General features: G+C 43.2%; 1 protein-coding gene across 5 annotated transcripts in view; it reads left to right on the top strand.

Moving 5' to 3' along the window:
• Positions 1-315: 315 nt before the first annotated feature.
• Positions 316-18,138, top strand: part of NUDT9 (nudix hydrolase 9) — a 31,905-nt gene continuing 14,082 nt past the window's right edge. The window contains exons 1-5 of one of the 5 annotated variants that reach the window (XM_060187781.1): positions 316-432; positions 1,063-1,203; positions 11,512-11,751; positions 14,699-14,794; positions 15,701-15,787. In XM_060187781.1, the coding sequence (XP_060043764.1) occupies positions 11,555-11,751; positions 14,699-14,794; positions 15,701-15,787 (380 nt within the window). In that variant the 5' untranslated portion in view covers positions 316-432; positions 1,063-1,203; positions 11,512-11,554. Of the gene's footprint in view, positions 433-1,062; positions 1,204-1,335; positions 1,613-11,511; positions 11,752-14,698; positions 14,795-15,700; positions 15,788-18,138 lie in introns of those variants that run through there. The other 4 variants (XM_060187783.1, XM_016191813.2, XM_016191809.2 and 1 more) reach the window with 4 other exon arrangements.

Below are 18,138 nucleotides of genomic sequence, written 5' to 3' on the forward strand. Positions count from 1 at the left end.
CTCAATCGCTATCGAACAGGCCATGGCCGGTGCGCCGCTATGTTCCATCGCTGGGGAGCCAGAGACGACCCGAACTGCCCCTGCAGCTACAGACAGACTATGACCCACATAGTCAATGACTGCCACCTCTCCAGATTCAAAGGAGGTCTCGAAACTTTACATCAGGCTCAACCTGACGCTGTTGACTGGCTACGGAAGAAGGGCAAACGCTAGAAGAAGAAGTCACATACACAAAAAGAGAACATATTAAAAAAGTTGTATTGACCTTGCTTGGTTTCCTCACTGCATGGCAACACTGAGTCATACAGAAGGCACAGTCTGTTGCTTTGTCAGGCTGCTCCCCAGCTCCTGATGGACACTCCCTTCTCACACGGCCAGCAACATCCTCGCCAGAATAGTGCTAGAACTGAGTCTCTGTCTCTCGAGCGATATGTAAGTAGAAGTTCTGGCTTGGAGTACCCCCTGAGCTCACACCCTTGGCTTGATTCTTTCATCATCTCATCTAAAGATCTTAAGTTTTCTCTGCTTTTCAGCAGAGCGAGGACTGAGGTTTGGATGGAGCAGTGACAGGCTGAGACTCCGGCAGTCTTCAGAGCAGTAGCCGTTCAGGACTCAGGAACTTGCCTCTCAGGAGGGTGCACGTGTGATGAATAATGTGCAGTTCTACCAGACCACTGACACCCTTTTGTGTTTAATAGTCCAGGTCGGGCACAAGAGTAAGATAAGAAATGTAAAGACTTCGGGTCATTGTTGCTTTAGACTTCACTTATTATTATTATTAACCAGAGCACTGTTCAGCTGTGGCATATGGCGGTGCTGAGAATTGAACCTGGGACCTTTGGTAGCTCGGGCAAGAATGTCATTTTTGCATCACCAATATTCCATCTCCCTAGCTGATTTTATTTACTTATATTTTACTTTTACTGGAGCCCTGCTCAGCGCCAGCTCAGTAGTGGTGCTGGGGACTGAACCTCTGGAGTTTCGGACACGAGAATCGTTTGCAGAAAGTTTATGCTGTTTCCCCAGCGGACTTTTGCTTTTTATTTCTATTTACTGACACAGGACAAGGAGACAGAGGGGACCTGAGCTTCACGCTGGCACTGAGGATGCAGGGGACTGAACCCAGGACCCCCGCAGCCCAGCCCCAGGATCCCGAAGGCGCTCGCGGGCCTGCCGCACCCTGGCAGTGGTCCTATACGCAGGGTGAGCAGCCCCGCGCGCCAGTCTTCTCGCGGGACCCGACGCCGCAGCTGGAACGCGTCTCCCCGGCCCCGCCTGGCAGCGGCTACAGTGGGCCCCACCCCGACTGGCAGCGCGCCTGCGCAGAGGGGCCAGCGTGGCTTTACGGTTCTGCTTTGCGGCAGGGTCGTGAAGAGCTGTCGCGTGCTCAGCGCCGTAGCTGCCGGGCAGTCAGGGTTCGGGCGCGGAGAATATCGGCGCCTTTTGCCGCGGGGAGAGGCGGGGCTGCCGGCATGGCAGTGCTGCTAGTTGCGGGCAGCGGGGCGCGCTAGCTGGGGCTGCGGTGCATGGCCGGCCGAGTGCTGAGCAGGACTTTCGCCGCCCTGTCGCTGTCCGCGGCCTTGGCGTCGCTCACCTGCAGGTTTGCGGGCAGGTAGGCGATAGGCGCTAACCTCCCGGGCCCGGGGCGACCCCGTCTGTCTGTACTTGCTTGTCTGCCTGCCTGTCTCTGCCCACTTGGCTGTCTGTGTCTCTGTCCGTGCCTGTCCGTCTCTGTGTCCTGATCCATCCAGTCCACCTCATGTAGTAGAGACAGACAGACATGCTTTATTGTATTTGACAGGACAGGGAGAAATTGATGACAGAAGGGGGATAGACAGACACCTGCAGGCCTGCTACACCGCTCATGAAGCCCCCGCCCCCGCCCCCGCAGGTGGGGGCTCGAACCCGAATCCCTGTGCGCTGTAACGTCGGCGCTCGACCGGGCAACCCCCAGGCTGACATGTTTTCAAAAAGACCCCAAAATATCGATTTTATCAGCCATTGGAGGACAAGTGAAGGAGGCAACCCGAGGCTCTGCGCCCATCCAGAGTCTCAGCGGGGCTCGTGGTGCCAGATGCCCAGGGCCCCCTCCCCCGGGGGGTGCACAGCCCTCTCAAGAGATGCAAACATTGGAAGATGGAAGGTGCAAAAGGAAGAGTATGCTCGAGGCACTACATGCTGCCTTTCCTTGTTCTGCCGACTCAGGATTCAGCACAGTCAGCATTGCCCCCCCAACACCCCCTGCATGGTTTCATCGTTCAGGAAGTTCTGTCATTTAAGGCTACTCAGCAGTTCTTCATTTTACAATTCTGTGCCTCCTGGGGGAAGCTTGATATTATATATATACATATATATGCCAGCTTACGGTTTGAAAGAAAAAACAAGGCAAAAGTTAAACGAATAACTACTGACTACCCAGTATTTCTTTTGGGGTAAGGCATACCGAAAGAGACAAGACACTATCAGAGAAATGCACAAGACAGCAGTGAGATACCACTTCACTCCTGTGAGAATGTCACACATCAGAAAGGACAGTAACAGCAAATGCTGGAGAGGTTATGGAGACAGGAACCCTCCTGCACTGCTGGTGGGAATGTAAATTGGTCCAACCTCTGTGGAGAACAGTCTGGAGAACTCTCAGAAGGCTAGACATGGACCTACCCTATGATCCTGCAATTCCTCTCCTGGGGATATATTCTAAGGAATCCAACACATCCATCCAAAAAGATCTGTGTACACACATATTCTTGGCAGCACAATTTGTAATAGCCAAAATCTGGAAGCAACCCAGGTGTCCAACAACAGATGAGTGGCTGAGCAAGTGGTGGTGTATATACACGATGGAATACTACTCAGCTATTAAAAATGGTGACTTCACCTTCTTTACCCCATCTTGGATGGAGCTTGATGATGTCAGAAAGAGCAGGCATGAGATAGTGGGGGAGGCTGTGAGGGAGGGTGCGGGAGAAGTGGGATGCACATGGGGACTTTCTGTACTTTCCACATGATTTTTTGCAAGTCTAGAACTTCTCTAAAAAAAAGAGGCAATAGCCATGGCTCCTTTTTTCAATTCTTAATTTCCAACAGTGTTCTTGTTGGAGAGAGCGGGAGAATGAGTGAAAGCTCACAGGGCCAAGGAAAGGATAGTGTTTCAAGTAGGAGTAATTAGTGTCACAAGATTCTGGGTGGTCTTTTGGAAATTCAGGCTTCTACTGTTTGTGCTGAAATCACCTCATGATTTGAGTGTGGAGGGAAAAAGGAAAGTAAATTTTGCTATATCCTCCAGTGACACAAGTTCAAACAAGTGAAAACAAAACAAAGATGAATAGCCCTAAGACAAAGGATCTAGCTTCAGTTATACCCTAGCTTATTTAAATCAAATGTGAAGTTTGTTTTCCTGATTTAAACTAGCCTTTTTCAAAGGTGAAACCCCACTCAAACTCCTCAGTACTCACAGGTAATTTTGGTCTCTATAGAAATGGCCCCTTTCTGTTACTCTGCAGTAGTGAGGAAGGACCTTTGGTATTGGCTGTGCGGGGTGAACTAAGCGTAACATGTAATGCTGAGCTGAAGCAGCTGTCCTCGCCTCCCTGTCCTCTTTCCCAAGAATTCACCCCCTTTCTTGTTTTCTTCCTCTTCCTCTTTTCCCTTCTCCATTTCCCCCCTCCTTTCCCTTCGTCCTTTCCTCTTGTCTTTTTTCCTTCTACCCACATCTGTACAGTATTTGCCAGATCGTTAAGATGATAGACACTCCTATTTTTTCCCCATGTTCATATAATAAACTGAATAAGTGTCTGTGATAAACAGAGTAGTCGTTCCCCAAAGATGTCCATATCCTGATCCCTGAAACCTCTGGCTTTGCTGCCTTTGATGCCACAGGTAACTTTGCAGCTACGTTAAGAACTCTGAGGTGGGGAGAGGGGCCTGGCTCTCCCTATCCAAGTGGGTCCAGTTTAACCATCAAACTTTAACAGTAAAAAGGAAGAGGTGTTCCCTACTTTGCTCAGAGAGGGCTATAAATACTGCGAAGGGGTCAGAGAGGTTCAGTGCTCTTGGCCTTGAAAGGGAACGAAGGGGAGTGGAGTGGGCTGGGGTGGGATGGTCTCTGGCAACTGGGAGCCCTTCTCTGGAGTCTCCAGAAAAGGCTGCAGCTCTGCCCAGTGGGGCCTGTGCCACATGTCTAACCCACAAAAAGGCAAGGCAGTGACTTTATATTGCCTCAGGTCACTGATGTGGATGTGTGGGGACTTGTTATGGTGGCAGTAGAAAATGACCACACGGTGTATGTAGCCTGAATCCTACTTACTACTGTACAGTTTGTCATTGCTTACTACGAATGGAGCCGCACACCCTTCTCTGCCTCTTGTTTACTTTTCCTTTCTTTTTTAAAAAATTTTTTTTCATATAAAAGTAAGTATATGCACTTACCCTGATTGTTTTTTTTTAAATTTATTTTTTATTTAAGAAAGGATAAATTAACAAAACCATAGGGTAGAAGGGGTACAACTCCACACAATTCCCACCACCCAATCTCCATATCCCATCCCCTCCCCTGATAGCTTTCCCATTCTCTATCCCTCTGGGAGCATGGACCCAGGGTCATTGTGGGTTACTTTTCCTTTCTTAATGAATCACTTTACTGGGGGATATAAGGTTTTACAAGACAGTTGGGATCACGTGAGTACAGTTTCTTATCTCCCTGTGAGAGGCGCCTGCACAGCACAGCTTCCACTGGCTACCGGCACTGGGTCTCCAGCCGGGGCATCCTGTCTCCCTTAGAGTCCTTGACTTGGCGGCCGCAGACCACAGCTACTCCATGTCACCCCTGTGCTTTCTCTGGCTTTGCTTAAGTTCCACCTGTGGGTGAGGTCCTTTGGTAGTCAGCCTTCTTCTGGCGTAGCTCACTTAACACGGCTCCTTCAGATTCCACCCAACAGGCAGCAGCAGGGAAGACTTCATGGTGTTGAGAGTTGAGTAGCATTCAACTGCTTATACACTCCAGTTTTCGTTAGCTACAGTTGAATGCTTGGCTTGTTTCCATACTCTAAGTAGTGCTGTTGTGGATGTAAGTGTGTGTAAATCTTTTCAGATAAGCATTTTGCTGCTTTGGGGATAGATTCTTAGGAGTCTAACAGCCAGACTGTATGGTAGGTCCATTTCTAATTTTCTGAGGAATCTCCAAACTGTTTTCCAGAGGTGTTGGAACAAAATTTGTATTCCCACCAGTAGTGTAGAAGGATTCCCTTTCCCTCACATCTTTGCCAGCACTTATTTGCTTGCTTCTTTCTTTCTCTTTTTCTCCTTTCTCTCCCTCTTTCTTTCTTTCTTTCTTTCTTTCTTTCTTTCTTTCTTTCTTTCTTAGCACTGCTCAGTTATGGTTGAAGGTGGTGTAGGAGTTTGAACACGGGACTTTGGATCCTCAAATATGGAAGTTTTCTTGCATAACCATCCATTATGCTGTCTCTCTCACCAGTTCTGTTTTTTTTTTTTGTGTGTGTGTGTGTTTTGTTTTAACCAGAGCACTGCTCAGCTCTGGCTTATGGCGGTGTGGGGGATTGAACCTGCGACTTTGGAGCCTCAAGCATGACAGTATCTTTGCATAACCAGTATGCTATCTACCCTGTTCCTAGTTTCTGTCATTTTTAATGTATGACATTTTTACAAATGTGAAGTTGTATCTCATTGTTTTCTTAACTTGCATTTCTTTGAAAATCTTGAGTGAAACTCGTGAGTGTTCTTTTTCATATGTGTGTTGGCTACTTGAATATCTTTGAAAAGCCTATTGTCCTCTCCCAATTTTTAAATTTTCTTTTCTCTTTCCTTTTTAACCAGAGCACCAATCAGCTCGGATTTATGGTGGTGTGGGGGAATTGAACCTGGGACTTCAGGTGTGAAAGTCTCTTTGCATAGCCATTATGCAATCTACCCTTGCCCTTATTTGTTAATTTTATTATTGACATAATATTGATTTACAAAGTTATAAGGTAACTGAGGTATAATTCTGCACTGTTCCCACCACCAGAGTTCTGTACCCCTACTCCCTCCATTGGAATCTATAGTAGCTCTTCCAAAGTTGCAGATATGAGTTAGCTATTATTCCTGTAACTGTCTGTATTTGCCCATTTTTTTCTATGGTCCTACCTTCTCTTCCTTTTTATTTATTTATTTATGGATTTAATAATGATTAACAAGACCATAGGATATGAGGGATGCAGTTCCACACAATTCCCACTGCCAGAGTTCCGTATTCCATCCCCTCCATTGGAAGCTTTCCTGTTCCTTCTCTTCCTTTCTAGGTCACACCTATACCTATACTACTTCTGAATGTCTTTCATTTTTTCCTCTTCTCTCTCCAGGTCCTGATGGAGTTGGAGTTCAGAGCTCTCTGGTCATTTTTTAAACATTTATTATTTATTTACTTCCTTTTGTTGCCCTTGTTTTATTGTTGTAGTTATTATTGTTGTTATTGATGTTGTCATTGTTGGATAGGACAGAGAGAAATGGAGAGAGGAGGGGAAGACAGAGAAGGGGAGAGAAAGCTAGACACCTGCAGACCTGCGTCACCGCCTGTGAAGTGACGCCTCTATATGCGGGGGTGGGGTGGGCCCTTGAACCGGGATCCTTGAGCCAGTCCTTGCACTTTGCGCCATGTGTGCTTAACCCACCCACTACGCTATCGCCCAACTCCCTCCCTCTGGTCATTTTCCCCCTATCATTTCTCCCCCTCTGGAAGTACGGATCAGAATTATTTTTGGGGTGCGGAAAGTGGGAGTTCTGGCTTCTGTAATTGCTTCTCCGTTGTATATGGGCATTGGGTTGACCCATACCCCCAGCCTATTTCTATCTTTCCCTGGTGGGGTAGGGCTCTGGAGAGATGAGGTTCTGGGACCTCACCATTGGTGAAGTCTTTTGCTGGGGAAGTCAGGATGGAATCATGATAGTGTTTGCAACTTGGTGGCTGAAAGGCATAAGATATAAAGCAGGACAAAATGATTAATGAATAGGAGCCAAAAAGTAAGAATAGAGCAGATGAGAAGGGTAAAAAGAAGTGAGGAAGTCTATTTTAGGAATGTTCCTAGGGCCCATGACCCTCCTAGTTTTTGTTTGAGTTTGATAGCTAACATGGAGTTGGACAAAAATACTGTCAGGGAAGATGGTGTTAAGAATAGGGCTAGAAAGCTGAATTAGGGCAGAGAGTAGCTCCCAAACTTGAAGAAAATCTATGAGTAAAATGAACTGTTTACCTCATCAACATGACCCCCGGCCTATATATATCTATAGCACAGGAGCCTGTGTAACCTCTGAGTCCCTGTTGGTTGGGGCTCACAGTCCATGGTCACAGCTGGGAACATTGTAGGCTGTACTCATTTCAGGACTAGTCTTCCCCTAGTGGCAGAGTAGGATGACCCAGCCTCCCTGTGGAGAGTGGGGCAGTCCCTATTATTGCTGCTTAATAGTAAGAGCAAGGTTATAACAACAATAATAATAAAAAAAGCAACAAAAAGGGAAAATAAATAAATACTAAAAAAAAAAAGTGAAACTTAAAAAAAAAAAAAAGTAAGGGCAAGGTCCTTGAGAGGCCCACAGGTGGTCTTATGATGATGTCCCTGATGGAAGTGACCAGTGATGGTGGAGAGAGGGATCTGTTACAGGTCTGGGCCCATCAGATCTGTGTGTGAATCCAAGGATTTCCTGACTAGGACCCCAGATGATGGGGTGGTCTGGTATTGACCAAAAAGGCCATCTTTAAAGTGAGTCAGTCTCTTGCTGGGCAGAAGTTGTTCAGTTTTTCACCTTTTTATTTTTGCTTTTGTTTTCCTTGCTATTGGACTTGAATCTGAAAGCATTTCCAAAGCAAGCATAGTGGAGCGTTTCTCTTTTAAATACATTTTACGGTCACTGGCCTTTTAATCCATTTCGAGTTGACTTTTGTGTATGGTGACATGTGATGGCCCTTTTTCATGCTTCTGCATGTCTCCACCCAATTTTTCCAGCATCACTGATTAAGACTTTCCTTTCTCCACTTATGTTCTAGCTCCCCCCCCCCCCCTTCAGGGCTCTGCTGCTTTTCCTTTTCAAGAAGTGTTTTTTAATGGCAAATGACATGACTTTTTTTAAAAAATTTTTTAAATATTTATTTATTTATTTCCTTTTGTTGCCCTAGTTGTTGTATTGTTGTAGTTATTGTTGTAATTGATGTTGTCGTTGTGAGGACAGAGAGAAATGGAGAGAGGAGGGGAAGACAGAAAGGGGGAGAGAAAGATAGACACCTGCAGATCTGCTTCACCGCGTAAGAATCGACTCCCCTGCTGGTGGGGGGGGGGGGCTCGAACCGGAATCCTTATGCTGGTCCTTGTGCTTTGCGCCACCTGTGCTTAACCGGCTGCACTACCGCCCGACTTCCGACATGACTGTTTTTAATAACTGCTTCATATTTCATGGAATGACTCTTCCTCACTTTGCTAGGCTTCCCCTCACTGTCTGCCTATTGAACAGAGCCAGAACCCAAGTTCTTTATGTACATGCCCCGATGGTCTTGATGCTGTGGGGAGTTTTGCAAGAATGCACATACTTGGCTGAAAGACATGCATAAAGTACTCACAATCGACACATTACTCCCAGGGATTTGAGGACTGGCATTAATTTTTATTACTTTTTAAAAGTTTACTTATTTAGAATTTATTTATCTACTTAGGATAGAGACAGAGAAAATGAGAGAGAAGGGGAAGGTAGAAAGAATGAGCGAGTGAGAGATAACTGCAGTGAGAGATAACTGCTTCACTACTTATGAAGCTTCCCCCTTGCAGGTGGGAATGGGCTAAACCTCGGCTCATTGCTGTACTGGGTGTGCCACCACCTGGCCCCTCTAAATTAATTTTTTTTAATATTTAATATTAAATGTTAACGCTGTTTAGTTCCAGCTTTCTTCTTTTATTTTATTTTTTGTTATCTTTACTTATTTATTGGATAGAGACAGCCAGAAATTGAGAGGGCCTGGGGTGATAGAGAGGAAGAGAGACAGAGAGACACCTGCAGCCCTGCTTCACCACTTGTGAAGCTTTCCCCCTGCAGGTGGGGACCAGGGGCTTGAACCTGGGTCCTTGCGCACTATAACAGGTGCGCTCAACCAAGTGCACCACCACCCGGCCCCCTCTAAATTAATTTTGTTTGCTTATTACCAGAGCACTGCTCAGCCCTGGCTTTTGTTAGTGCTGTGCTGGGAAATTGTGCAGATGCAGTCACAGCCACCATGCTGTCCCCTCAGGGCACTGTCAATTCCCCGTGTTAGTTGGAGTGCTTTGGTTACTCCTCCCCCTTCCCATTATCCTATCCCCAAGTGCCTTGTTTCCTAGCCAATCATATCCCAACTTTCTCCCATAAAAGACCTTCTTCTTACCCCCTCACTCTCCCTGCTTTTCACCTGGGTGAACTGAAGTGTGCGGTGGGTAGTGGGAGGTGGCCATTTTGGCGAGCTCCACGTGGCCTGACCTGCTGGCTCTCACCCAACTCTGAAGCGTCCCTGAATAAAGAATTGTGTTCCCTCTCCTCTGGATCTCCTCTCTCTCTCCTCCCACAGTGCTGGGAGTTGAACCTGGGACTTTGGAATCTCAGATCTGAAAAGTTTTTTAGTATAACCATTATGCTGTCTCTCCCACTCTGGTATTAATACATTGAGTGTTAAATAGAATTCATGAGGGAAACCATCTGGTCCTTGGCTCTTCTTTGTTGGTGTTAGTCAAAGTGTTTTTTCTTTTCTTTTTTAAAATGTCATCTTTAGGGTTGGGGAGATAGTATAATGATTATGCAAAAGACTTTCATGCTTGAGGCTTTGATATCCCAGGTTCAATCCCCCAGCCCTACTATAAGCCAGAGCTGAGCAGTGCTCTGGTATTTCTTTCTGGATCTCTCTCACTGAAATAAAATAAAATATCTATTTAAAAACAAACAAAAAAATAAAATAAAATGTCATCTTAAAAATATTTATTGGATAAAGATAGCCAGAAATCGAGAGGGAAGGGGGAGGTAGAGGGAGAAAGAGAGACACCTGCAGCACTGCTTTACTACTTGCAAAGCTGTCCCCTTTAAGGTGGGGACTGGGGGCTTGAACCCGGGTCCTTGTGCATTGTAATGTGCACTCAACCAGGTGTGTCACCACCTAGCCTCATAAAAATGTCATCTTTAAACATGACTAATATACACCATTCAGTGTTTTCTCTTTGTGGTTTGGAAATCAACCTAGAATTCTTGGTTGCATTTAGTTTGCATGTCTCTATAGTTTCCATCTGTTTGGAAACGTCCCTTTGACTTTCTCTCTTAAGACCATACCAAGTCACAGAGCACAGACCTTTGTTCTACAAGCTGTTCTGTGTGCCTTTGGGCTGAAATTGGGTCTTCTGTTCTAGCAATGTTCTAGCAAGGAATGCCTCAGGTGGTCACTGTGTACTTGTGGGTAGGGTCAGGAGGTACCTGATGTTGACTTGCTTCACTGCCCCGTGGACATGGTGTTTGCCTGTCAGCCTGTCGTACTCAACAGTGCATGTTACTGGGCTCCTGTGGGCAGGGAGAGGGTCTCCCATGAGCTTGCTGTGTTCCTAGAGGCCCGTTTTTCCTTTTTAGTATTCTCATTTAATCTCAAGGAATTTTTAAGTATATAATGAGAAACAACCATTTAAGGTTCTAGGCAGGAGACATGGAAATTCTTATATGTATTGTGAAGTTAAAGATGAAGGTTCAGTTTTTTTTCTTTTTATGTGATATATGTTGTTTTCTAATTTTACTCTAAAGTCTATAGTTGGTATGTTTATCACATTCTACCTTCAAACGATGTTATATTACATTATGTCTAATGTCATTTTTAAAGATGACATTAAAATAAGAAGCTTATGATAGTACTGCTTTCTTGTTGTTTCCTTTAAACTATTTTTACCAAACAGTTTACCCATGAACTTGAGGTTGCAGATGGTTTTAAAGAATATACTCCTTCATATAGAATAAAAGTCCTCTTTTACCTTTGTTTTGATGGTTACATTTGCATTCTAATTTTTTCTTTCCTAACAGGTGAACACAGAAGTAAAATTCTGTCCCTTTTGTTCAACTAAAATTCATTCTCTAAGAATAGATGCCAATGAATAAGATTTAACAATATCTAACCATTTTCACATCTGAAAATAAATCTTTCCCAAATGCTGAACCTTTATACAAACATGCATTAGATTTGTGTTCTCTGATTTTTAATTATTTTCTTTTTCTTAAAAGATTTTATTTATTTATTAATGAGAAAGATAGGAGAGAGAGAAAGAATCAGACATCACTCTGCTACATGTGCTGTTGGCGATTGAACTCAGGACCTCATCTTGAGAGTCCAGTACTTTGTCCACTGCGCCATCCCCTGGACCACTGATCTTTAGTTTTTTTAAAATTTAAATTGAAAAATGTGTTTTTGGATGTGCTTCTTGAATTTATCTCTCTGATATTTATGAAAACGTTCTTCTTTTTTCTCCTCTCCCACAGTAACTCATTTCCATCCTGTTGGCTTCATCCTAACTCCATCACTATGTTTGATTCTAACGGTGCCACAAAGCATTTTCACGACAAGGCTCGGACATCTCCTTACCCAGGTTCAAAAGTTGAGCGCAGCCCAGTCCCCAATGAGAAGGTAGACTGGCTGGTGGTGTGGCCTGAGTACTGCCCTGTGGAGTACAACGCAGAGTCTGTCCTGGCTGGGCCTACCTGGGCTGACCCTCTGCTCAGGTGAGTAAACTAGCCAGCGTCAGCTGGATGTAGGACTTTTACATAAGGTGAGAGCTGTGTTTGTAAATGATCATTTGACAGTTGGAAAAAGTACTTTCTATCTTGGACATAATTGTAATTAGTTACTATATTTATCTCTCTACTATTCTGCCAGAGAGGCCCAGTCCATACTGCATTCTTTGGGAGTTTGATAATCAGCCTTCCTAATCAGCCACTCTGGTTTTGCTATGTAGATTTTTGTTTTCTGAAGTGACAGGTGGTACCAGTTTTCATTAGTCATGTTTGGGCTGTCAATCGAATATCTTCTATAGTTATTTTCCAACATGTATAGATGTGTACTTGAAGTAGTAAAACTTCTTTTTTTCCAGATTTCTAAGAACAGGTTTTGATAGAATGATACTTGAAAATCAAAGGATAAAGAAAAGAGAGACAAATATATAGAAGTGCTGCACTGATTTACATTTTATTTTTATTTATTTATTTTTGCCTCTAGGGTTATCGCTCGGTCTCAGTGCCTGCACTATGAATCCACTGCTGCTGGTGGCCATTTTTTTTTTCCATTTTATTGATTAGAACAGACAGAAATTGAGAGGGGAAAGGGAGATAAAGGGGGAGAGAGATAGATACCTGCAGACCTGCTTCCCTGCTTTTGAAGAATCTCCCCTGCAGGTGGGGAGCTGGGGGCTCAAACCAGGATCATGCACAGGCCCTTGTGCTTCATACTGTGCATATTTAACCTGATGCACCATTAAACTGGCCCCAATTTACTTAAAAATTAAAAAAAAATTATTTTCCCTTTTGTTGCCCTTTTATTGTTGTTGTAGTTATTATTGTTGTTATTGATGTCGTCGTTGCTAGATAGGACAGAGAGAAATGGAGAGAGGAGGAGAAGACAGGGGGAGAGAAAGATAGATGCCTGCTGACCTACTTCACTGCCTGTGAAGCGACTCCCCTGCAGGTTGGGAGTGGGGGCTCGAACTGTGATCCTTACACCAGTCCTTGCGCTTTGCGACACCTGTGCTTAAGCTGCTGCACTACCTCTGATTTATGTTTTATATTTATGTTTTTTTTAAATAAACTTTAACTAATTAATTAAGTTATTATTTTTATTTTATTTACTGGATAGAGATAGCCAGAAATCGAGAGGTGAGGGGGTGATAGAGAGGGAGAGACAGAGACACCTGCAACACTACCACTTGGAAAGCTTTTCCCCTGCAGGTGGGTACCAGAGGTTCAAACCTGGGCCCTTGTGCATTGTAACATGTGCTCAACCAGGTGCACCATCTCCTGGTCCCTTATATTTATGTTTCATTAATAATATGATAGTTTTTTTTTTTTTAAGAAACTATGAGTTAAATACTGTACTGAATGATTTATAAGTATTATTTTATTCTTACAACCATTCTGGAAGGCAGACAAAACTGTTATTTCTACTTTATAGAAAAACAAAACACACACACAAATGGAAACAGACAATTCATCCTTTGCATGTGGTCACAAAGTTAGTAGGTGACATAGTATGAACCCAGTTTGATTCTAGAACTCATTCTCTCTGCTCAACTGCTATGCTAGATCTAGAGCTTTTTTTATTTGACCTGAGTGATGTACAGATTACATTTTATTGTTTAATTTTATTTTCTAATACTTAGTTTATATTATTGTCTAAACAAGTTTATTGCTAAGATTTATTTATTTCATATTATACAGAAACACACACACACACAGTGTAAAGAGAGCGAGAGAGTTGAGAGAAAGAGAGTTTCACATGAGGAGGAGCCAGAACACCATCCTGGTAGGTGCAGCGTTCGAGGTAGAGCCAAGACCCTCACATGAACAAGTCCTGTGCTGCACCTGTGATTTCAGTCTGTTTATGTGTGCTAATTGGAGGACTGATTTAGAAATATTGGGGAAATGTCTGAATCTTCCAAATTGGAAATCATTCCCCAGAGTACAGATATTTCTGTGCTCACTTTCTGGAATTTAAGCAAGGAAAAAAAAGTCACACCTTGGTCAGAGCTGCGAGTGACAAAAGCTGAAAAACAAGATCAGACGAGCAAACACAAGTAGAACTTGAACTGGAATTGGTGTATTGCACCAAAGTAAAAGACTCTGGGGTGGGTGGGTAAGGGGAGAATACAAGTCCTTCAGAGGACCTAGTGGGGGTTGTATTGTTATATGGAAAACTGAGAAATGTTATGCATGTACAAACTATTGTATTTACTGTCGAATGTAAAACATTAATTCCCCAATAAAGAAATAAAAAAAATAATAAACACTAGAATTAAAAAAAAAAAAACTGCCAGTGAGTCAGCTGCACTGTTTGTTCACTGTCAGAGCAGCTGTGCCAGTGACTGTGCCAGCAAGGAGTGTAGTTTAAATCTGTTTACAGCTATGCTAACTCTGGCATAGCAAAAGTGCAGTGACATATATATTTCCTTTTTTCTTTTCTTTCTCTCTTTCTATTATATATGTATATATATTTCACCAGAGCACTGCTCAGCTATAGGGATTGAACCTGGGACTTTAGTCTCTCAGGCATGGAAGGCTTTTTGCATAACTATTATGCTGATCTCCCCAGCCCTGGGTCTTTCTTTTGGAGCCACATGAAACTGTTAATTACGATATCGCACCTACACACAGTCTTTACCTACTGATAGTAATGTAAGCATCTTTTGGTTACTTGCAGGCAACACTCCCAGTTTTCTGTCATTGATCTGTCTTAGAAGAACTGGCTGAGTCTTATAACTGCAGCCATCTTTACATAGTATTTTGATTATTATTTTTTCTTTAGTAACTGTCTTAAAGGAGTACAGTGCTTAAAAAATGCTTTAAAAAACCTAATGCTTAAAAATTAGTTTTGGCGGTACTTGTTTTTGCATAACAGAGTGACTGGCATTATTTAAGCTTCTGGTATTATTGAGTCATTACTTCTCCTTTTACATTACAGCGAGAGTAATTTTTCTCCCAAGTTTAATGAAAAGGATGAGCATGTTGATAGGAGGAGCAAGAATGGCATTTATGAGATTGAAAATGGAAGACCTAGGTAGGTACTGGGAGCAGGGATGCTTGCAATAATAGGTCTTATACAACATTTATTGAGTGTATTCATGAATGCCAGCTGTTGTAAGAAAGAACAAGTTGGCAAGTTGAGTTGAGTTGGCAACAAGTTGAGTTGGCAGAATATCTCACTTGGATACTTGCTTTGTTATGAGTATGACTTTGGATTAGCCCAGCCCCCTCCACACTGAAGGAAGCATAACTGTTGTGGTGTCTTTGTGTTAGTCTTTTGGATAAAGACAGAGAAATTGAGAGGGAAGGGAGAGGTAGAGACACATCTGCAGCATTGCTTCACCTCTCATGAAGCTTTCCCCTTGCAGGTGGGGACTGGGAACTTTAATCCAGGTCCTTCTGCACTGTGTGCGCTTAACCAGTTGCACCACCACCTCCCAACCCTGTGGTGTCTTTCTTTCTTCGTCCGTCCATCCATCCATCTTTCTTTTTCTTCTTCCTTTCTTTCTTTCTTCCTTTCTCTTTCTCTCTCTCACTTTCTTCTTTCTTTCTTTCTTTCTTTCTTTCTTTCTTTCTTTCTTTCTTTCTTTCTTTCATTTTCTATTATCTTTATTGGATAGAGACAGCCAGAAATTAAGAATAAGATGGGTGGTAGAGAGGGAGAGAAACAGACACTTGCAGCACTGCTTCACCACTCTCAGAACTTTCCCTTTGCAGGAGAGAACAAGGGACTTGAACCCTGGTCCTTGCACTTTGTAACATGTGCCCTCAACCAGGTGTGCACCACCTGGCTCCTGCAGTGTCTTTCTATAGGGAAAAGTCAGTCAGCCTGGTATAGTGAAGCCTCAGTGATGAGTAAAAAAATAAATAACACATTCAACTGGTTTTATGCTTTTTTTTTTTTCTTTCTCTTTTTTCCCCCTTCTTTTCCCACTCCCAGAAATCCTGTAGGACGGACAGGACTGATTGGCCGGGGTCTTTTGGGACGATGGGGCCCAAATCATGCTGCAGATCCCATTATAACCAGGTAAGAATACCATCCTCACCCCCCACCCCCAAGCAAACAAAACATTTCAGTAGCAAAGAATTAACTAACTATGAAGTAAGTAATGAAGTAAAGCATAGCTATGGGATGATGTCTCTTAGAAGTGGAATGTAGAGGCTTGAAGGCCTTGAACTTGAAAAAAGAAAAAAAAATATATATTGGGGGCAAGAGAGGGTTCAGGTCCTGAAACATGATGGTAGAGGAGGACCTAGAGGAGGTTAGAGTATTAGGTGGAAAACTGAGAAATGTTACATACATACAAACTATTGTATTTTACTGTCAACTCTAAACCATTAATTCCCACAATAAAGAAAAAAATATATATACACATGTATAGTCAACCTGTATAACCCTGGGAGACTGTGGTGGTTATTGTTGGAAGAGGGGGGCACACACACAGAACTGGTGGGAGTGGTGTAGAATTTTACCCCAATTATCATGTAAACTTATAGTTTTAATAAAAAAAGAGTTCACTAATTGGAAATACACAGACTGTAGCCAGGTACTTACATATTCCTAGGACTCTAAGGTGTAGTGGCCCGCTACACAGTGCCCCCATGTCTTGGGTGGGGACTCAAACTCTTGTACTCTTATGTGGTAAAGTGCGTGCTCTACTGGGTGAGCCAGCTCCTGATAAATTGACCTTAAAATACTGATTGAAAACCATTAGTTTTGAAACTATTGGATAGTTATACCTACACTATATAGTCTGCATTTCTGATAATTCAAGAGTTACCAGATCTTTTATACTGCCTGTCATTAAAAAAAGTAATTCTTGCTTTTTTTTTTTTAACTTGTAAGAAAACCATTTTATTAGAGAAATAGTGATTTACAAGACACTTATCACATGAGTACAGTTTCTTGTCTCCCTGTGATAGGTGTCTGCACACTGCTGCCACCACCAAAAGATCTGTTTATTAATGAGAGAGGACCAGAGCATCTCTCTGGTACTTGCAATGCAGTGGTTGAATCCAGGACCTCATGTTTATAAAGTCTATTCTAGTTACTGCACCATCTCCCAGACCACTTAAAGCTTGTGTCTGTTTGTTTATTTAAGTGAAAGACACAGAGCAAAAGATACAGAGAGACCAGAGCATGGCTGCTTATGGTGGTGCTAGGGATTGAGACCTCAGAGCCTCAGCTATGAAATTCTTTTATGTAACCATTATGCTATGCCCCCATTTATTTATTTAACTTTCTTTTTAAAAAATTTTTATTTATGAAATGGAGATACTGACAAGACCATATGGTAAGAGGAGTACAATTCCACACAATTCCCACCATCAAAACTTTGTATCCCATCCCCTCCTTTGAAAGCTTTCCGATACTTTATCCCTTTGGGACTATGGACCCGGGATCATTATGGGGTGCAGAAGGTGGAAGGTCTGGCTTCTGTAATTGCTTCCCTGCTGGACATGGGCATTGGCAGATCAATCCATATTCCCAGCCTGTCTCTCTCTCTCTCTCCCTCCCTAGTGGGGTAGGGCTGTGGGGTGGTAGGGATCCAGGACACATTGGTGGGGTCATCTGTCCAGGAAGTCAGGTTGGCATCATGATAGCATCTGAAACCTGGTGGCCAAAAAAGAGTTAGATATAAAGAGTTAAGATGGGGGAGTCGGGCTGTAGCGCAGTGGGTTAAGCGCAGGTGGCGCCAAGCACAAGGACCGGCATAAGGATCCCGGTTCGAACCCCGGCTTCCCACCTGCAGGGGAGTCGCTTCACAGGTGGTGAAGCAGGTCTGCAGGTGTCTATCTTTCTCTCCTCCTCTCCGTCTTCCATTCCAAATAATCTCTCCATTTCTCTCTGTCCTATCCAACAACGACGACAACAACAATAATAACTACAACAATAAAACAACAAGGGCAACAAAAGGGAATAAATAAATAAAATAAAATATTAAAAAAATAAAAAAAAGAGTTAAGATGGCATTATAAGATATAAAGTTAAGATATAAAGATATAAAAGGAGTTAAGATACATATTGTTGACTAATCATGAACCTAAAGGCAAGAATATTGCAGATGAAGATTTGGGGTCTCCAGTTTGGAAAAAGCTAGTGGGTCTACTTTAGGTATATTCCAAAGGGCCCATGACTTTATTAGTTTTTGCCTGAGTCTGACAGCTAACATGCAGGTGCACCCAAGGTACTGTCTGGGGAGATGGTTTCAGAGTTGGGAATAAAACTAGAAAGCTGTAAAAGGGAAGAGAGTAGCTCCCTAATATGGGAAAACTATATAAATATTGTTAACTGTAAACTCCTTTGATTTGATCTGGGTCCCATATTCAGCACAGGAGCTTATGTAACCTCTGCATCCCTGTAGGTCTGAGGTTGCA

Source organism: Erinaceus europaeus, chromosome 3, assembly GCF_950295315.1.
Source record: "Erinaceus europaeus chromosome 3, mEriEur2.1, whole genome shotgun sequence".
Lineage (NCBI taxonomy): Eukaryota > Metazoa > Chordata > Mammalia > Eulipotyphla > Erinaceidae > Erinaceus > Erinaceus europaeus.